This window comes from Triturus cristatus, chromosome 2_1 (genome assembly GCF_964204655.1).
Source record: "Triturus cristatus chromosome 2_1, aTriCri1.1, whole genome shotgun sequence".
Taxonomy (NCBI): domain Eukaryota; kingdom Metazoa; phylum Chordata; class Amphibia; order Caudata; family Salamandridae; genus Triturus; species Triturus cristatus.
The window spans coordinates 1,041,946,503-1,041,968,715 of NC_140581.1; the positions used below are offsets into that span (position 1 = coordinate 1,041,946,503).

Here is a 22,213-nt window from a genome sequence, read left to right on the forward strand (position 1 = left end):
CGGAGAGGTCTAGCAGGATAAGGTGTGTCCTTGGATGAGTAGCATGCAGATGTTGTCGGTGGCGGTGAGAAGGGCAGTCTCGGTGCTGAGGTTGCTGAGGAATCCAGACTGGAAGGAGTCAAGTATGGCATTCTCTTCGATGAAGGTGGTCAGTTGTGTGTTGACGAATTTCTCAGTGACTTTGGCTACAAAGGGAAGGGGAGAGATGGACTGGAAGTTTTTCAGGTCTGTCGGGTCAGCCGAGGGTTTCTTGAGGAGGGGATTGACCTCAGCTGCTTCCAGTCATCGGTGAAGATGCCGGATTCGAAAGTGGCGTTGATAGTGCAGCGTAGCTCGGGCGCAATGGCAGTGGCGGCTCTGTGGAAGATGTGGTGTGGGAAGGGGTCATAAATGTAAATAAAATTGTATATGTTTGAGAAAGGTTTTTAAACCCTAGTGTGTATGTGTTTGACATTGTGGCAGCTTGCAATTTAAAATGTCTCTTTACTTTTTAAATCAGTGTGAAAACTTGCAATAATACTAGTAATATTTTCTGATTTACATCCTTGGATGAAAAAACAAGCCTTACAAATATCAGAAAAATGTCACTTTAACTTTAAGGATTCAGGCTATAGTAAAAACTCAGGTTTATGTATGTCATAGGTATAATGGGTCTCCTCTGATAACTGCCTCTCTGACTCAGCAAGAGGCTAAAAATAAATATAGGTATTGTTTTCTTCAGTAATTTGTAAACTAAGCAAATAATTATTTCCTGGGCTGAGGCCTAAAACAGAGAAAAATGAAAGCACTACTATGCATTAATTCTAGATATATTACAGGAAAAATAGTTTGAAAAACTATAATTTGTTCAAAATAGGGCATCAAAGATTAGTCCAAAGATAGCATTAGCAATAGTCTCTGTTCTCTGCATTGGCTACCAGTAGTCACATTTGTCAAATTCAAATTCCTTTCCAGGGGATATTATACATAAGTCCCCTCTGTTAAACTGCAGAAATGTGGTTTCAATATTCGTGTTTGTTTCCTTAGATTCTACTTTATATCCATACATCGCTAATGGCACACAGTAATTTGTGAGCATGATCGTTGTAAGCAGACATAGGCACATAGAGAGAATTTAAGTTGCAATGTGTTTCAGATAAATAAATCAAGTAACATAAAGAAATAAATCCATATTTAATACCTGGCAGATTAATTAATAGATAACTTTTAAACATTTTGGGATGGGACCCAAGTATAAATATCAATATTTTCACAGGTTAAAGCGTCACTATATGTTCATATATATTGAGGCCGGATGTTCCTCATTCGAATTTTTGTGCTGCCATTTTATTTAGTGTTTTCCTATATTACTTTTCATTTGACACGTGTGACCCAGGCAGCATCCTGACTGGGAACTCGCGTTTGATCATTTCCTTCTGGTAAAAAATGTAATCTCCGTAATCGTTTTCCATTATATATTCATGGACAATTAATTGGGTCTTCTGGGTTTGCACAAAATGGTTAGGCTTTCAAACAATTTCTGGAAAATAAAATTACATAAGTAATCTAAATTGGCATAAGAGAAAAATGATCTTGACATAACCAAGTTGATAATGAATAGGCTTTGTGACACTTTCAAGCAAAATTTTTTTTTTAGTAACACAACTAAAATTGCGTTACTGAACAGGTTATAACGACATACCGTCCTGTAATGTGTTTATTTTATGTTAATGTCAATATTTAATAAAGAAGAGTCATGGCCCTATATGCGGCATTTCATTTTGCAACTCACAATTGGCAAGTCACAAAAGGAAATGTACTAATGTGTCTCACGCACATTAGGTGATTCCAAATGGGGTCGCAAAAGACCTGCCTCATCAATATTCATGAGGCAGATCGTAATTTGCGGCCCATTGAGAATGGGCAATAACACAGGGATGGTGGCCTGCTGGGGACAGCAGACCCTCATGTTTGTGTTTGCATTTTAAATAAGCAAAAGAGACATCTGATCGACGGAATGCTAGACAATGCAACCATTTAGCATCACCCTAATTGTGTGTCTTTTGCTTTCTCACCCTAAGTGCGCTGGGTATTCCAAGACATGGGTCCCGGGCTCACTGAGCCACTGGAATCAAGCTATCCTGGCTGATGAGGGATGAAACCCCGAAACCTAGGATGCTTGTTTCCTGTCCAGGGAGGGTACTGACTCGCAAAGTAGGGTTGAAACATGCTACAACCATTTTTTGCAGTCACAGACGGTCTGAATCTCTGTTAGCGTACATGTAGCCCTTATTTTTTCTATATTCGGGAAGAAAACATCCCCATTCACGGAATTTGACTCTAACATTTCTACTATTTTGTTCTATTAGTAATGTCTCTCAAGAGGTGAGTCCAAGATAATATAATACTAAATGGACAGCAAATGCATTGGTCCGAATAAAGATGAAAAAGACTCATTTTATCAGAGTAAGTTTTATTAACTTAAATCAACAGAATTTGAATATAAACAGTTAATAGAACACATCACCAAATGTTAATAAAACGTTGCACATTAAGTATGTATAAGTGCATAGTTCATGCGGGTTGTCTTAAATACTGTAGAAACGTGAATCTCAATACCCCATTTCTTGACAAAAATCAACATTTGGTTACAAACTCTTGCAATATAAACGCTTTGTCACAAAATAGATAGAGCTGTAGAAAGAAGAACAATAGCAGACAGTTAGCAGATAAATTGTTGGCTTGTTTGATTTCCTTTAAACATTTTAACTTGATGCCACAATAGCCACAGTACAACAATGACCTGACAACCTGTATTTGCTGCAAACACAAGAGGACCTCCAATCATTTCTGAAGGAAGACCTCGAAACACACTGTACAAACTGTAAAAAATGTTTCTAATCGGGCACAAATTTTACTTGGCACCCTTTAAGCAGGGTTTATGCTATTGGTATCTGGAAACAATGAGTCTTCATGCTTCAGGGTCATAATCTTGGTATTCCTCCTGTGAAATAAAAGATAGATCATCATGTCAATGGTGATAGTCCCTTATGATAAACGATCTGTACACTATAAGAAAATTCATTTGTCAATATTTCAAGAGAGGTCTAGTTTGCTGGAAGCCTGTTGGTTTCCCAACAATGTAAATTCTGTTGGGACGCATTCACACAGATATTTGCACACCTCGATCCAATTTAGATGTGTACAGATATTGATATGCCAGTGACAATCCATCAGGCTCTATATAAAAAATGGGGCTTATTTACAAGCCCCTTGCTCCGCTGGTACATCACTTTTTTTTTTCACAACAGTTTTTGTTGTTAACAGACTAGAGAAAGCCCAGGAGGGTTCAGGGCAGTACACTGCATATACAATATGGCATTGGTGAAGATGTCAACTTTTTACGGGTACGTTACTTTGTGCCCTATTAAAAGCGACGCACCGGCGGCGCAAGGGGCGTATATAAGCCCCAATGTTTGTTGTTGTTTTTCTTAAACAGGAATGGTGGAATTTTATCCTTCGCAATAGAATTTGCTCCAATTAAGGTGGAATTGCTGTCTTAACAAATCTGATCCTAGGAATTGGCATTCCTGGGTCTGTTTACCAGCAAATTTGGCAAACATCCACAAACTCACATGTTTATAGGTATTGCCAAACTGCTTCCATTAATTAGCCAGCCTGATTTCGAAAAGCCTCATAGATTTGATCCTTTCAAGTACAAGAGTAAATGTGGATCGAAATGGGCAGGGAAGCACCTTCAATTGTACGTTGTCCAGGGAAAGGGGTTCCTCAAATGAAAAAATAAATCCTCACGAAGAAAAAAAGTTCTAAAGTTTAAATGCACTTTTACATTACAATCCCACTTGTGGCAGTGTATACATTACACTTCTATATGCATAAATAGTTATGCAAGTGCATACTTCTGGGAACTAAAACATGCCAGGGTGTACCAGGAGTACTCAGAGAATTCTTTTTCAATTCCATAAAAGCCTGAAATTTACAACAAACCTTCACAACCTCACAAACCTATTAGTATATGTTTCTGATGTTTGTGACTCAGTCCCAATGTATCTGGAATGGCATAATTGAACAGGAATTGTTAAGATCTGAGGTAAATTCGTTCACATAAAATACATTTTATAGGATAGAATGTTATTAGCATCGGGGTTCATAGTTGTGAAGGCATGGATTGTCAACCTAGCATATTTTCTAAACTTTACTAGTTTTGTAAAGTACAATGCGGCTGATGTTAAAACAAATACGAAGGGCAACATCACCAGCTACATAAGTTGGCTGCAAACAGCTCTTGCTGATGTAAAGTATTGCTTGAGACAACCAAGAACTGGTGTGATTTTACTGTAGTCCATCTGGATCCATGCTCTGACCCTTTGAGTGTTTCTCAGTTGTCCTTGCTCCCTACATCATCCCACATGAGAACACTAACTTTCATCTCCTAAATCATAGAGTGCTCTGTCCATGGCCCACTTGCACCCTGCATCACATTGACCTGCTCCCACCACAATTCACTTGACACCTCTGACCAGGGATTTTAGAAGGATACAGGTTTCATTCCACAATTTTCTGCTGCAGGTTGTCTCGTCTATGGGACAATCTGAAGCTAGAAATGGTCATGGTGGAGCAGGCCAATAGTTGTTAACTATGCCTTTCTTAGTCAGATGAATTCTGACAACTTTGTCAGATTTCACAAAGATTAAAATTTCAAATTTAACCCAGATGTGGTGCTTTAATAAAAAAATTGCCCATTCTAGTTTTCATTTCAAAAGTTTTCTTTTAGGTCGTTTATTTGCTATTAAAAGTTGTAAAACAGGAGTCAGTTAACCCAAAACACACAAATCAAATACTTGCAAAATAATAAATTAATCAATTGCACATTGCATTGAGCTTATCACACTCATGAGATTCAAACCTTAAAATATCATGAAACTGCAATTGATATTACCCCCATGTACCTCCAGTACTTGTCCCATTCATTACTAATGGAGATAACCTATCACCAAAACAGAAAAAAGCACAAGGAATGATGAACTCCTTACACCACCCCTTCCTCCCAGGAGTACATAATGTGTACGAACACAGCATTCCCGCTGTTCTTTTTTCTGTCCTGCGGCTAATTGGTGCGAGGAATGGAAGGAACTGCTCCTGTGGGAATGGGGTGGCATTCACTGTCATCTGGCCGATCCTGCCAGACTTGCAGGGAGTATCATGGTGGGTTTTGGGCCGGATGGCCACCGGTCGGGCCTATTGTTTCTGGCCCTGCGATGCTGCTTTCGGGGTTATGCCGTCCAACGTGTCTCCTGGACTACAGGGAGGCCAGGTGGCTGTGTGCATTCATTATTCTCGCTTGGCTTGACTTCCAGGCGGGAGAGGAAACCTCTGCACAGGCACAAGGCGGGGCAGGTCCATTCCTGTTCTGAGTTTACGAAGTTTTCCCTTGATTTCTGGTGATTCATAAGCAGGGAGCCCCAGGGGTGTAGCGGAGTTTCTGCTATTTTATGTGACTGCCCACATTCGTCCTAACTGTGCAGGTCTGCTTTGGCTCTCTGTGGGGTGCTTTATTCTGGATATGGGGAAGCATACCAATAAAAGGAGGCATGTGGTGGTGTCTTCTTCTGCCTCCACGTCATTTTTATCATACTCACCTTCGCCTCCACGTTCCAAAAAGCATAAGGAAGTTGAAGAGGCATGTATCAGATGGCTAATCAGGAAGTCCTTACTGGAATTGAGGGATGCTGGCAGGAAAAAGGGGGCTGTTCATGCATTTGCTTCCCAATCTTTGGGGTCCGATGAGGAAGGGCGGGGTTCTGAGGAGCAGAAGGGAAAGTATATATCGAAGGAAATGTTTCCAGTCCTCATTAGGTATGTTAAAGCTATCAGGGGGTTTCCAAATGAGGATTTGCCGGAGACTTCAACTGGGTCCTTGCTGCATCAGTTTCATAGTACGATTCCAGTGGATGTGCCAGTACATCCCTGTATCCAGGAAGTTCTCAAGCGAGAGTGGACGGATCCAGATAAAATTCTGATTCCCCTTTTTATGGCCAAATTATATCCATTGCAGGATATGCAAAATGGCCTTCTGGACTCCATTCCCATTGATTCCTTTGTGGCCAATTTTTTGGGGAGGACATCTGGCTGAGGATGCGGTCATCATGAATCCTGTATACAAGAACGTGGATGTATCCCTCCAGCTGGTATCTATGGCACGTATGTGTCCCAGTTGCTTATTTCCGATCTAAAGTCCCTGTATAGGGCCTTGGATGAATCCTCTAACTCTTCAGAGTTACTGGAGAATATCAAACGCCAAGTGGAATACCTTTCCAATGTGTTCCTTGATGTTGTGAGGGTCTCAGCGCTTTCCGGTGGGGCTTATGTGGTGGTTTGGCGTAATCTGGTTTTGAAAGACTAGAAGACGGATGCAGCCCAAAAGTCTCTGCTCTCCAGATGCCTTTCCAGAGGTCTGTGTTGTTTGGGGTTGAGTTTGAGGGAAAACTTCACAAGCTCTTCAACGAGAAAAAAGATTCCTCCTCTCTAAAATTTAATTCTGGTGACAGGCTGCCTTCTAAAGGCAAATCCCCTTTCGTGAACCAACAAGGAGGCTGTTTGTCCGGTCCCAGGGGAGGTCTCTGGCTGGATAGGTTGTGAGAGGAAATCCCCTCCGAAGCCTCATTCCTGACTATATGGTGATGCAGGACTGTACCACAGTTGTTTCTCCAGGTGTGTGAGGAATCTACTTCCAACGCTTGGGTTTTGGACATCCTACAGCACGGCTGCAGGATCAAGTTTGGAGAGGTTCTTCTTCTTTAGGGTGTGGGAAACTCCTTGGCCCTCCAACCTTGTGAAGTGGTATGCTTTACCCAAGGGATTCGCTCTTTCCTGCAGAAGTGGGCAGTTCTTGAGGTTCCTCCCTTGTAGAAGGACAAGGGTGTTCTACTCCATCATCTTCCTAGTCAAAATGTCCACTGGGGGCTTCCGGCTGGTTTTGAACTTCAAAGCCCTAAACACGTTTGTGAGTCATGTCCCCTTCAAGATGGAGATGCTGCAGCAAATCATCCTGTTGGTGGTCAAGGATCATCTGATGTGCACTCTGGATTTCCAGGACACATACTACCATATCCCAGTCCATCCATTATCTCAACAGTTTCTGAGGTTCTTTGTCCAGGGAACTCATTATCAATTCAGGGTTCTACTGTTCGGCGTTCTGTCTACTCCGAGGGTTTTTACCAAGGTGGTGGCTGCTCTGGTTGCTTCTCTCCATCTCTGGAGGATCCAACTATACACCTATCTGGATGACTGACTGATTCAAGCCAAATCGAGGGGGCGTGTTCTTCAGGATCTCCAGGTGGTGCGTGCTTCTCTCAAAGCATTTGGCTTTCTGATAAACTGGGGGAAGTGGCAGCTAGTTCCTTCTCAAGATCTGACCTTTACTGGGCTCAGTTCTGTACCGACCTCAACAAAGTCTTCCTTCCAGCTCCCAGGGCAATGGCATTGATGTCCTTGGCTCAGGAGGTGAAAGGTCAGACTTCTGAACTGGTCGGAGGTGGCTTGGCCTGTTGGGGTTCATGGTGGAAGCTGTTTCAATGGTGGTCTGGGCTCAGTTTCACGTCAGGCCTTTGCGGCTCCATCTGCTGTCCTTTTGGGATCCATGCTCCAGAGACTTTGAGATGTTAGTCCCAGTGTCCCCAGCATTGATTCCCAAGTTGGGATGGTAGACAGTGTGGGACAATCTCTTCAAGGCTGTTCCCTTGCAGTCTGATCTTCCGCTGGTTTTGACAACAGATGCTAGGGCATTTGTTTGAGGGTCACCTTGGGGGACGGGTCTCTGCAGGCTCAGGGGTCCCTTCAGGAGGGGAGACGCCTGTCCTTTAGAAGAGAACTGATGGCACTCTTCTGGGCTGTCAAGGGTTTTTGGCATCTTTTGGTAGGGTACAACTTGATGGTGCACTCAGACAACCAGGTGAAGGCACATATCTCGACAACCAGGGGGGAATTTTCTCCAAGTCTCTAAATGCTGTGGCCCTGTCCTTGTTCCATTAGGGGGAGATGCATCGTCAATCTCTTGTGGCATTTAATGTGAGAGAATTGGACAATGGTATGGCGGATGCCCTAAGCTGGTTCTTTCCTCCCTCTCCGACACTCGCTCTCTACATGGCAGTGTTTCTTCAAGTGTGCAGCCGTTTTGGGGGGCTTTCCTGGACCTATTTGCTTCCTGGCTCACTGCATAGGTTCCCAGATTTTGTGCCTGTACCTAACAGGACGGAGGCCTGGGGGGTGGATGCTCTTACAGTTCCTTGGCTGGACAGTCTGTTGAATGCCTTTCCGCAAATTGCTCTCATTCCCAGATTTCTGGCTCGGTTGATGGGGAAATCCAGGGTGGTGATCCTGGTGGTGCCTTTATGGCCTCGGCCATCTTGGTTTCTCATGATCCGGTTGCTGGCTGTTCAGGGGCCATGTATGATTCCTTGCCCCTTGTCTCTCCTGAGGCTTTGGCTTTTGGTCAAAAATTGAGAGGAGGGTTTGCAGCGTAAGGGACTACCTTGCCATTTAGCAGTAGCCAGTCTGCAATCCCGAAAGCCTGCAATTTTAAAGTCTTATGACAGGCATTGGGGAGCTTCCCGCAATGGTGGGATCCTTTTGGGTTGTTTCCTTTAGAGTGTTAACTGTTGGATGTGCTGAAATTCCTTTGGAATGGTTTTGAGAGGCATTTGTGAGTGTCTACCTTGCTGGCCCAGTGGTCGCCCATTAAGGCACTCCACTCTCCTTGGGGGAATCTGGAGGATGTAGATGATTTGATCGCTCATTTTTTATGAAGTTTCTTTCTTAGCGGCGCTGGTGGCGCCCTGTGCGACAATGTTTGTTGGAGTCCCCTAATGACCACCTCCACCACGGAATCTCTCACTAGCACCCTTTAACAGTGACCAAGTCTCCATAACCACTCTCTCTCAGATGCTATGAATTAGTTATATAGCGCCACTCATACCAGTATAGGGTGTCGGAGCACTTTGCATCACACACACCTTACACAGAGACAATAAATCAAACGTGTGTAAATCAGTGTATAGGAAATGTTACATAAGCCAAAGGACTAAAAGTGTAGGAGTCACATGTCATCAGTACTAGGAGGCAGTATAGTTTAAGAGTGCTTGGTGTGGATTACCACAAAGTGAGAGTAGGAAAAGAAACAGCATAGTTAGGAATTTTCTTTAATAATAAGAATCAATTTCTAGCCAAATTAACCCTTTTTGCAACATTAATCAATGTTCTTATGTATACTTTGCAGTGTGTATGCAGTTCTATGTTGAAAGTTAATAGCTCACTGTTGTATATTAGGACTTTAAGTTATAAATTGCAAGTAACCAAATGATGTCTCTTTTAAAAGCAGTAACCTGCTGATCTGTTTACATTATATGCACTCTGTAATCTACTTGGTACACATTCTTTGCAGCAGGCACAATAACCCTCTGCACTAACTTCACATAAGTCAAAACCTCAACTATACAAAATGCTGATCTCTCTCCAGGAAGATAATTTATCACAGGAGTTATCTTGACATTTTTGTGAGGCCTGGTAATTGCCAGAGGAAAGGAACGCTGCAGCAGGTGGTTAAAAAACATAATAAACTTCCAAACACGGCGCTCCCAGGAACCCAGCACCCGGTGCGGTGGCACCGGTCGCACCTCTCTAGAGCCGGCCCTGCTTAGCGGTCCTCTGTTTTGAAGCCTTGTTACCCCTTGTGGGATTTGCCATTGGTCTTGTAGGCTCTGGGGGCTGTACATTTCAGCCTATGAAACAGTCTGGCATTAATTTTGTCACATTCAAGGTGGCTTTCTTGGTGGCTTTCACTTCCACCAGGCACATTGGTACTGGAACCCTTTCTGTCTTTTTCAGAAGATGGGGTGGTTTTAAATCTGGATTCTGCTTTTTTTCCTAAGGTGACTTTCCCGGTTTCATTGTTCCCAGGAGGGGGTTTTGCCTGCTGAGTCTGCATGGGACGAGGACTTGGATTGGTCTTTGCTGGATGATAATCAGGCTTCGCAGCTCTATTTAGATCTCACCAGGTCTTCTCGGAGATCTTATTCTTTGGCACTCGCTGTCACTGCCTCAAATCAGGAAGGACCTCAACACTTGGCTCTTCAGCTAAACCACAGCACCTTCGATGGATCAGCAACTGCCCCCGGCACCATACGACCCTTACGGGAGAGTAGCCGCGCTTTTCAAGACTCGATTGATTGGTGCCATTTGAGGCCTCATCTAAAGGGGAAAAAGCCTCCTCTGTGTCTATCAGTAGATGGCTCAAACAAGTTACTGAGTTGGCCTATTCTTTGGAGGGTTTCCTCCTCCGGATGGGCCGCGGGGGCGATCAAAAAGGGGGTGGCAGCTTCCTTGACTGAATTGCGTGGGGTGTACATTTCTGAAATTAATTTTCCATGCTTGGCATCATTGGCTACAGAATGTCTTAGGGGAGGACACATATTTTAGATTGCGAGGTCTGCATGATTTTTGCTTCTAATCTGGCTGCGTTGTGCCTGTTTTTCTGTTATTAAATCACTTTTGGATACTCCTTTGAGTGTAGTGTGCTTTTGTGATTTCTTTGTCTGTTTGTTTTGGAAATCCGGGTTTTCTGGCTTGTCTATTCTCCATTAGTAATGAATGAGACAAGGACTGGAGGGACCTGGGGGAAAGTTTCTAGTACTTACAGGTAATCTTCATTACTCCTGGTCCTGTAGTCCTTGTCCCTTTCACTATGCCCGCAGTCCTTCCCAAACACCCAGCCTTCCTCTTCTGGACTTGGTAGTTCAGAGGGAATGCTGGGTAAGTACACATTATGTACTCCTGGGAGGAGCGGGTGGGGTATGGGGTTCATCATTCCTTGTGTTCTATTTTCTGTCATGGAGATAGGTTATCTCCATTAGTAATGAATGGAACAAGGACTACAAGACCAGGAGTAATGAAGATTACTGGCAAGTAAAAGGACATTAATCCAAAGCATAAAGCCCAGCTATCCTAAACACTGATGTTCAATTTCCTTCTTTCTTATACAGCGACGATATGCTTCCTATGACCATTGATCACACATCAGAAAACATAACACAAAACATAAATTCAAATAGTTTAAAGATATGGGAAAGGGGGGTTGTGGCCAAGCCGCCGATGGAGTAGGACGCACCTTGAGGTGTCTCCACTCTCCCGTGGCCAGCCCTGACGAATGCCAACCGGACCTGGGAGGCAGATGCAGACTCCTGACTGAGAACCTGCTCACTTTCTGCCCCGACACCAGGGCACAAGAAGTCTCCAAGAGTGGTGAGTGGGGCAATGATGCAGCGACAAAGTGGGGAAGAGCGTCTGGACCCGCCATCTTGGACCCGGGCGTGGAGGGGTGGCCCCTGCATCGGAGGCCTGGACCTCACCCTAAGAGGCTTGGTGGGTGCCTTCAGGGGCCAACATGCAGAATTGAAGCCCGGTAACTACAGGTAAACTACCCGACACTGACTGGCAATAGCAACAAGCAGCCAGGCAGGTCAGAGCAGAGGGCGTTATCTTGTAGGCCCTGAGGCCGGAGAGGCACCACTCGCTGATCGTCCGATTAAGACAGACTTCCCCACTAAAGGCGGTGGTGGACTCCTCTGGGTCCCGAGGCTCAGACCCTGACCCAGGAATATGGATGAGGCCCGCTGCGCATTAACTGGCCAAACCTTCCTGGTGGTGCCATTTTGCAGGCCCAAGAAATGAGGCCTGATCCTTCCTAGCACCCAAAGATTGGAGATCCGTAGCGTATGCCTGATAGGGGGCGACCTGAACAAACCTCCCTCCTATACATCACAATGGCCCCTGGGGGCCTGGCACGTGCCTCACGTGGGGCCCAGTCTGCTCTCCTGTGCGGGTGGTGCAGGCAGACTTGAGGCACTCACCTGGGCACGGTACAGCATCCTGAGAATAGCGGATCCCTGCATACGAAGGGTTCCATCGCCAAATGCACAGAGAGAGGAGCAGCTTGCACCCACCTGAAGGCCCTACCAACATTGATCCACCGTGGGGGCCCCTTGCTGGACAACAGAGAACTGAGGTGAGTGCTGGGGCAAATGTGGGTGCAGCTCAAGGACTGCCATCGCAATCGACAGGGGAAGGAGGGATCGATCGTCTGCATGGTCGGGCGTAGGCTTGCCCATGCTCTCTCTCCCTCTCCTCTCCTGTTGCAACCACCAATCCACCAATGGGGCCCTGCGCACAGGGGGGGAATAGATTGGCTGCATATTGAGCAGCGGGAAGTGACGCCCCCCCAAAGTTTACCGTGAATCACCACATTGCCCTGGGAACCCCCGTGGAAGAGTTCAGAAGCAGTGACGCCCCCCAAAGTTTACCGTGAATCACCACATTGCCCTGGGAACCCCCGTGGAAGAGTTCAGAAGCGTGGAGCACGCATAGGCCCCTAAGGGAGGTGCCTCTGGGCTGAGTTTCTCGCCCCCGCTGTCGAGTGTCCTGTGAATGTGAGTTCTACGGGGAAGAAAATCTTGGCCTAACACCGGGGTACACCTGCCCTGAGATCAGGTGGGGAGATCAGCTGCATCCTCGGGCAGCGGGTGTATATCCCCCACCAACCCTACCTACAGAAAGCACATGCCCGACTCACCTAAGCTTCTCCCAAGACCCTGGCCCGGGAAGCCCCGAGCTCTACTAAGCTAGGGGCCTACTAGAGACACACACTTGCCAGACGACCTTGGTTCACCTTTGCTAAGCTCCTCAACCCAAGGGCTCACCAAATGCTGATGGGCCTAGCCCGTGTGCTACTCCTACTATTATCATGGGGCCAGCAACCCAGGACTCAATCCCCCATATTGGACATACTGAGGTTGGTGAGGGCCCGAGAAAAGAACATGACCTGTACCAAAGTGGGTAAGGAAGCCTCCTTAGTGCCCACTAAAGAAGCTACAGACCAATCAATGTGGCTAAATTAGTCCTCTGCCACAGTGACCCTGCCGGACCCTCTGATGGCAGCAGCCCCTGAGGGATCCGAAACAAGCCCCCCCACGCAGGCCTTCATGACAAACTTTCTGGAAGAAATAAGGGCAGAAATAAGCTCTCTCAAAACTGACTTTTCTTGCAAGATCTCAGGTGGGAAGTGACAGAAATTGGGGGCAGAGTAGATGACCTTGAGCGAACACTTGATACGCGAACGGAAGACCAAGAATACCTGTGGTGCAGAATGTCGGCGCTCAAAGTACAGCACATCACAGATCACTGAACCACACACAGTCACCGGATCACTCTCCGACAGCCTCAAACGCACCTTTCCCTCGTGCATCTTAGTGATGGACGCTAAACACCGCAGAAGCCCTAAGAACTGAATTGTAAAGCATTGACTGTTTTCAAGCCTGCAACTTAGTTTGCCTCATAGTTTTAAAATACATAGCAGGCTACAATAAGTCACCATGAATGTGGCTCACATTTTTTCTTGCCACTTCGACCAATGTCTCAGTGTCGCTCCTGTCATCAGTCTACATGCTTTGATCCAACTTAAAGGAATCCCGGGTCCCAAGGGGTATTCCACCCCCACATTGCTGTTATGTGCTGGCTGCTAGGTAGGGAGACCTTGGCTTGCAGCAATACCTTCTTGGCCCCCCACTACATTCAACTGGTCCCCAGGAGGAGTAACTTCCTCAGAGTGACCCTGGTGTATACCGAAGGGACACTCCAGGACTGGAATGGACTATTATGGCCCGGTTGGCCTTATTTTCCTTATTGTTTTTTGCTAGTCCTTTTTCCCTCCCTCTCTACTCCCCTGAAAACCCTGGGGGCTGTGAACGGCTTATTTAGGAATGTTCCTACTAGCACCCTTCTTACATTATGCACAACCATGCGCTGCGAATCCCCCGATGACACAGACGCTTCACCCCTAGCAGACGGTCAAGGCATACATATGGCTTTCCAACCTCCCCAAAACAAATAGTCATGACTCAAGTTAAATGTCTCTTGCTTGATGTGAAAGGCCTGAATGCCCCAACCAGTGATGGGAGGTATGGCGATATCTACTGATCCAAAATCTAGATATTATTTTTCTCCAAGAAACTCAACTCCTACACATGGATACATGCTGAATGATACATCCGAAATACCTGACTTAATACTGGGCGTCCTCTCTCTCCAAGACAGCAGTGGTGGCTATTCTTCTCAAAGCGGGCCATGACATACAGGGGACACAAATACATGGGACAATGAGGGACGCTACTTAAAACCTAAATTACTACTCAATGGCAGACCCCTTATTCAAATTAATGTATATGCCCCTAATTACTCCTAAGACACATATCTCTGAAAACTCTTCAAGGAACCTGCCTCGCAGGAGGCGGGTCTGATGCTCATTGGGGGAGACCAGGGGCGTGCAACAGGCCCTGCAAATCCCGCGGTGCGGGGGCCACCAACCTCCAGGGGCCCCCCTCTGCACGGCACTTCGGCCAGAGAGCTCCAGATTGAGTCCGAAGGGGGACCTTCCACTTACCCTGCAGGGGGGCCCCCTCAAGTGTCATTATGCCACTGGGGGAGACTTTAAACTGGTGTGAGACCCTCAATTGGATCGCAGCGCAACCACATTCCAGGGCACAGGGTGACGTCCGCAGCGCTAAAGAATGATATCACTGCCTTGGGCCTAGTAGGCGTGTGGCGATATATGGCGCCAGATGCAAGAGACTTCAACTTCTTCTCCCATATCCACCGTTCGTGCTCATGCATAGATAATTTAGACAATTTTTACCTATCTCAGACACTCATTCGATCCCTAGATGCGGCCAGTATCTCGGACAGCTCTATCTCAGACCACGCACATCTTGAGATCTTCCTGGGAGGTATAGGCATGACCCTGCACCCCTCGCCATGTTGAAGGCTCCCCCCACACATGTTACGAGACCAGGTTAATGGGACAGAAATACGGCAATCAATTCAAAACTACTTCGTAATGAATGATCTTCCTGATACTAATGGTCACACTCTATGGCATGCCTTTAGGGCAAACATTCTTGGCACTATCACCTCCATAGTGATCGCCTTTCGCTATAAGCCCGACTAGTAGAGACTGGACTAGCCAGATATCAAGGCTCTGGAACAACAAGACAATGCGACACTGTCACAGCAACACCGAAAAGACTCGCCTCCCTACGTGGCCAAATGTAGGTACCCTGTGTGAAGAAAGCTGAGCGCTCACTCCTCACACTGAATCAAAATACTACGAGGGAGGAAACAAGGTCGGCTCCCTACTGGTATGCTTGCTCCGTGCGCGCATCTCCCATGCCCATATTGCTAAAGTTAAAACTGAAGAGGACATTTGGACTATTTAGGAAACCAACAAACAAAGGGCCTTCCACACTTTCCACACAGCCCTATATAGCCAAGGTGACATAGTCCAGGTGGAGATAGATTCATTTCTCGCCTCCTGTTCCTTGCCACCACTTGACCCTTTCCATGGACAAGAACTGGAAGCCCTGTTTACATTGGAGGAGCTCCAAAGGGCACTGAAAAGCTTGCCGATAGGTAAGACACTGGGCCTGATGGACTCACGGTTGCCTTCTACCACTTGTTTCTACCTCAACTCCAGGACCCCTTGCTTAGGTTATTCAACTCGCTCACTGACAGTACCAGTCTGACCTCCACGATGTCCAGGGCAGAGATAGTTCTTATTGCAAAGCCAGGGAAAGACCTGATGACCTGCACCTCCTATCGCCCTATCTCTCTCCTTAACACTGATGCTAAACTATTTACCAAGCTGCTGGCAAATCAGTTGGAGCCCTTTCTTCCCAGCTTAATAGACCCAGACCAGGTGGGAATCATACGCCATCTCCATGGGGCAGATAATATCCGGCAAGTAGCCTACCTGGTGGAAAAGGTCCAGCGGCGTAATATTCCAACATGTCTCCTTTCGCTTGATGTAGAGAAAGCATTCGATAGTGTGGACTGGACCTTTCTCCAAGCGGTATTACAGAGGATTGGACAGGGTCCAGTCATGATGTCTTGTATCATGGCATACTATGTAACCCCATTGGGAGAAATCAGAATCAATCGCCTCCTTGCCCCCCTGTCCACATCCGTAGGGGTACCCTCCAGGGATGCCCATTATCGTCTCTTCTCTGTGCCCTGGCAGTGGAACCCCTAGCGATAGCAATTCGCCCATCTGCAACAATCAAAGGCATACCATTTGGAGGCAATGAGCACAAGATACCACTATTCACAAACAAACTCCTGCTCACACTGATGAATCCTGGAAGCTCCCTTCCTGCAGTACTCTCATTGCTCACTGAGTTGGAGCGTGTCTCTGAACTTAAAGTTAATGTAGCGAAATCGCAGGCATTGAACCTAACACTTCCCCTCATGAGATCCTCAAGCTATGCTCTCTCACCCCGTTCCAAGGAGCTCCTCACTCGATTCGGTACTTGGGCCTCAATGTGACTGCCAATCTGGACTCGTGGTCTCAGGATAACTGGCTGGATTGTAAACGATCGGTAAGAAAAGACTTAAGGTGCTGGAAATTACTCCCCATATTGTGGCTGAGTATCCTGAATACAGTGAAAATGTTCATACTGCCAAAGGTTCTTTACCTCTTTCAAACACTTCCGACAACTATCTCCCAAGCGGATGTTGTGAGGCTTAAGAAGGATGTTAATGCATTTATCATTGGCATTGGTAGACTACGATTTTCTAACAGGATTTTAATGCTGCAGAGAGACCGAGGGGGGCTGGCCTGTCCCAATTACTTTGTTTATTACTGGGTGGCACACTTACATTACATCTCAGAGTGGGTGTTCCGCGAAAGTGAGAAACATTGGTTGCACATAGATAGAGCGGTAGCCTGTCGCCCCCTTTGGGACCTGACCTGGCTACTAAGGAGATCACGGCTGCACAGTGCCTATACTGCTACCTCCGCAAGAACGGTCCTGGACATATGGGATATGCTAGCAGACAGTCGGGAACTCACTTCCTTTCCCTCTCCTAACACATCACTGACCCGCAACCCCGCTTCCCCACGGGCACTACAGACCAATTACCTTCTGGCCTGGGTATAGGGAGACTGTCGTGCGACTGGGGACCTCTTTGAGTGTGAACCCTTAAATCCTTTGACCAATACCAAAAAGAGTGCCGCCTCCCAGCCACGGCAACCTTGCAATATTACCAACTCCGACACTGCCTTTTGCACAGATGTGATCACTGCTCGCAATCTTGGATGGGAAGGTCCCTATTACATCACTAACAATAGTATCTCTGGATGATTTCCATTGAACATAAGTAACTGTTCTTACAGAAAAGGTTTGAGACCTCTGGCATAGATGAATTAGCCAAACTGCTTTGCATGCTCTATCATGATTGGAGCAGATGTAAAAAAAACTAAAGAGAAAATTATTTGAAGCTCTGCTACAGACAAACAAAGTTATGTCTTCTTAGCCTCGCAGGAGATGTGCAGTCAGTTAGAAAAAACAGCTGGCCCCACTCCATCTCCACCAGTAAAATAAATTATAGCTAATATACAAATGCTGCTTTGGACAACAAAGGGATCTAAAGACCATACTTTCATGCTTTCAAGTGGTTGTTTTGTTCTGGCCCCGAATGTGACCTCACAGGGATGTTTTGACAAAATATTGGATTAGAAATATTGAGTAGCAGCAATATCAGATAAAAAATATTGTGAATGAAAAATATGGTGATGCAGAAATATCGTAATCAAGAATATTGATTTAACAAAATAATAATATTCATTAGTATCGTTGTTGATTTTTAAATATCTTTATGTGTTAAAGTTATGTGTAATTATTGTTTGGATAATTATAAATAACATTTTTAACCCCTTGAGTGCCCATGACGAGATGGTCTCGTCATGGGCCGCGGTTGCGCTGTGCCCATGACGAGACTATCTCGTCATGAGCCCTGCCCGCTAATGAAACGCCCGGCACAGGGCGTGGAAAGGGCGGGGCACTCAAGGGGTTAAATATAGATTGTAATTTTAAGTGGTTTATTAATTTTTTATTTAATTGCTAATGGTAATTTATATTGTTGATGCGGGTTGCTAGCTTTTGAGGGGTGTAGGGTATGTAGTTAATTAATGATTAATTATTTATGCATTATTAATAATTTAATTGATTATTAATTTGGGAAACTGTCTCATCTATTTATTTCACTCATATTTTAAGTGTCACATTGTAGGTTTGTGGAGGTGGAGGTATAGTGTGGTAATTGAATTAAGTAATAAATAAATTACTTTTTTTAAATTGATGAATGATTATTAATTTTGTAATTGTTTCTTTGTTTATTTTTATATATATAGATTGTTTTGGTCAATTAATAAAGTTCATATTAACAGTTTTATATTTGTTTTTAAATTATAGGGTTAAGTTTCATATAGGTTATGTATTTGAAGTGAAGTACTTTCCCTACTGTTTTACAGACTGAAGTGGCAATAGTAAATGTTACCACTCTTGAGTCCAACACTTTCCCTACTGTTGCACAGACAGGAGTGGGTATAGTATATGTTTTATTCCCAGATTTATTAATGTTGTGGAAATATAACTAATGGCCTTATTTGTTTAATGTTATAATATTTATGCAAAATATATAGGAAAATATAGTTTTTTCAATAATAGTGTTATATTATATATGTATATATAAATACACACACATATATGTATGTGTGTATGTTTTTAGAAGTATACATTAATATATAGTATTAAATGTTACTTAAATTTATTTACTTTACATGATATTATAATATTTAAGAATTATATTAAAAAGCAATATTTTTGTATGTATATAAACGATATTAGTGTAAAACAATATTTTTTTATGGATACTTTTGCACTTAGTTTCAGGAAACTATATTTTTGTAATCAATATTTTTGACTTGAAATGTATGTTCCTTGGTATTGTTGGAAAGGATATTTTTTCAGAGCTCCCTCGCAGGGTGCCTCCATGAGATGGAATTCCGGAACAGCAATTTGTAAGCTGAACCAGTGCAAGCATGTTCGTCATCAGAGATGAAGTGCATTTTGAGTACCCTCCCAAAGCAGTTGGGTCTGCATTTGTTGAATATACACTACCCCTGTCTTTGACACAGTAATTGGACTCAAGGTCAATTTCTAAAACTAGATGAACAAATGTATAAATACAGGCACCCAAAGTTTTCCTTAGGGCCTGTCATTGGTGCTGCCGATTGCTTAGGTTGCTCAATAGCAAGGTTGTCTAATTTTGATTCCACCTCCTGCCTCTTTCTTCTCCAGCCTTGCACTTCCTGTCTCTTTCTCTCACTCTGATGAGTTCTTTTTTATTCCTGTTTCTCCCTTTATATCCTGTTATTACTGTTTTCTATCTTTCTCTTTCTCCTTCTATCTCAATTGTCTGCCTCCTTCCTACTCTGGGTCAAAGTTTGATTATGAAAACAAGTTACCAAACATGAGTGACATTGGCCACACATCCAACCGCTTGTATCAAATTAGCACTGATCGACCCCAAGGATTTCATTAATATAACTAATAATGTCTTTGTCTGTACGATTGACAGTGTAAGGTGAGGTATATTAGCCCTACTCACTGTGTACATTTACTTTAGAAAGAGAGATATAAGGAATGCACTTACCTCAGGAGGCATCTCATAAGTCTCATTGTCTGCATTGCCTGGTATATTGTCTGTCATTCCCTCCTGTACGAAGCCGCCATCATTCTAGTATAAGGGAGATAAAACAGCACTTGTTCAGGGTACTGTTCTGCTGCAAGCTTCATGATGTTATCACAAGAGGTCTGAGCACGTCATGTGTGAAATAAGGGCCCTCTTCTATTCTTTTGTAATTGTCACCATATATTGCATATTATAAACAACAAACATGCGTGCTTTGTTAATGAGAACATCAATGGTGGGCACAGCTAAGATGAGCGAGTAATGACGTCAGAAAGATCAAGATTAAGCCTTTGCAGCAAGGTAAATGCACACTACTCATTTTTGAGTCAGAGATCTTCTTTGACAAGGTTACAGTGTTAATATTGGAAAGTGGGTAACGTGCCTTTACAAACTTCAGACATTACTGGACTGAACTAAGCATTAACAAGATTAAAAGATACAGCTTTTCTATATATCGCATGCGCACAGATGAACACAGCCCACATGCATACATTCACAAAGTGCTGTAGATGTAGAGGCACCCATGTGCACTGTACAGCAGACCTGCAGGCACCAGGGCACACAGAACCAAAGACATAGAAGCAAATACAGCCAAGGGTGCACACAGACAATCAGACATATATTAACCCATACACTCAGGACCAATTATATACAAGTGTGTGGGCAATAAGCATGTTGGTCCCCATGTTCGTGGACCAACAGACATTCACACCTCACTACAAGCAGATCAACGAAAACACATCAATTCATGCACACAAGAGAACCACCATCTCTTAAACTTCTTCCGTCATATTGCCAACACCTCTCCTGTGATTAGAAACTCCCTACTTTTCAGTCTCCACAGAGAAATCTACAGACTCAGACAGTGCGTAATTTACAAAAAGAAAATATGTGCCAGAGACCTTGTGATGGAGCAAGGACTCGTATAAAAGAGACTTGCTCGGATGCAATCCTCTTAAAATAACTTGTAATACAGTAACAATTATGTTTGTAAATACTAACCTGCATTACAGTTCATACATTTAAGCTTAGGGGAAGCTTGCATATGTGTCGTACTAACAAATAACCCGAGTATGGTTTAAAATGGCTGCTAACGCAGAATTCTGTACTGCGCATGCGTCAACTACATCTACGTAGCAATGAGGAGTCTTTGCTTGGAGGGAAATTTTTGAAGCTGCGCAATCGCTCCTAAGATGGCCGCTTGGAACTCACATGTTAAAGCGCATGCTTTTACTGAAACTAAACCATGCAACTTTATTAAAATGCTAATGCGAAAGATTTTCATAAGTAAGTGGGATTAGAGTAGAGATAGGTGGTATACAGTGAAATAATGTTATTTTGATTTCTAACATTTCTTTTTTTACTCTTTCTATTTTGTTCGTATTTGGACCTCAGAGCAATACTAAAGTCCATATCCCATGTGATACTCAATGCACGCGCACTCGTAACCCGCCAGGAACCATGATGATGTTCTTGAACCTCAGCCAAGGCCACGATCGCAACATGTCCTGGGAAAGCAGTAGACAGCCTGAATGATGAATGAGAAAATTATTAAATGTATACTTTTATTGATATATATGTGAAATGCGAATGGGAAATCAAGCTTGGGAAATAAATTTAAGGGGCGGAAACGCTAAACAATAGACTAAAGAAAGTTATTAAAACTAAGCATGGTGTGATGATCATCTCCCCTTTCCTGTCCAATCAGAATTAGGAGTTTCATAAATTTGAAACATTTAGGAGTGGTACAATGCCATTAGAAAAGTATAATTGAGGTAGTTTAGTTAGTCAGTTAGAGTTCGCAGCAAGACCAGAAGGCTGAGAGACCGAGATGCTGTCCGAGAGCTGAACGAATGCTGAAGAAGAATCGAAACTGCAGAACTTAGAGCCTAAACCTAAATAATTAGAAGAAAATCGCGGAAGAATCGAGGCGGCACATAATAGAAGAAGAGAGCAAAAGAATCGAGGAGGAAGATAGTGTCAGAGAGGTGTGTGACGCAGGCGTCGTATCTAGAAGAGGTCATCTATCCTGTGCCTGAATCCGGTCCTGAACCTTTGTCACTTGATCTGTCCCAGGAGACCCTTTCCAGCTCCTTGGCTCAGGGGTTGGTTTCCACACCATTCTAGGTAACTATAATTCTGTGTAGTATGTCATTGTATTGCTCTCTCTATTTTCTCCCTATTCAGGTACTGTCATCGTAATAACATTGTTTAACAATTTGCTTTCTGACTTTAAATGTATTTCCTCCCTTGAAGAAACGGTGTACGAATTGTATTTGGGTTCTTGGCTCACATGAATTTATCTAGATAAACATTTAAAACTTTCCTGAGTCTGTGGTTCTTTAAAGATTTTATTCTATGTCAATTTTTGCCTACAACAGTTAACTAAAAGGTCAATTGACCAGAGAAAAAGTATATTCGGATAGATATGTTTGGTAGGAAATGATAAGGTAAATTCATCTTACAGGTATTAGAACAACAAATTGACCCCAGCAGAACTTTACTAGCTCATGTGTATGCATGTTTAATGGGCCCATGTGAGTATGTGGTTTGTGAGTATCTCTAGCTGGTAACCCGC

General features: G+C 44.1%; 1 protein-coding gene across 1 annotated transcript in view; it reads right to left on the reverse strand.

The window, feature by feature from the left end:
* Positions 1-2,441: 2,441 nt before the first annotated feature.
* SNCA (synuclein alpha) overlaps positions 2,442-22,213 on the reverse strand; it is a 644,131-nt gene continuing 624,359 nt past the window's right edge. The window contains exons 5-6 of the mRNA XM_085640845.1: positions 19,597-19,680; positions 2,442-2,983 (exon numbers count right to left, since the gene is read on the reverse strand). Of these exons, the coding sequence (XP_085496971.1) occupies positions 2,951-2,983; positions 19,597-19,680 (117 nt within the window). The 3' untranslated portion in view covers positions 2,442-2,950. The remainder of the gene's footprint in view (positions 2,984-19,596; positions 19,681-22,213) is intronic.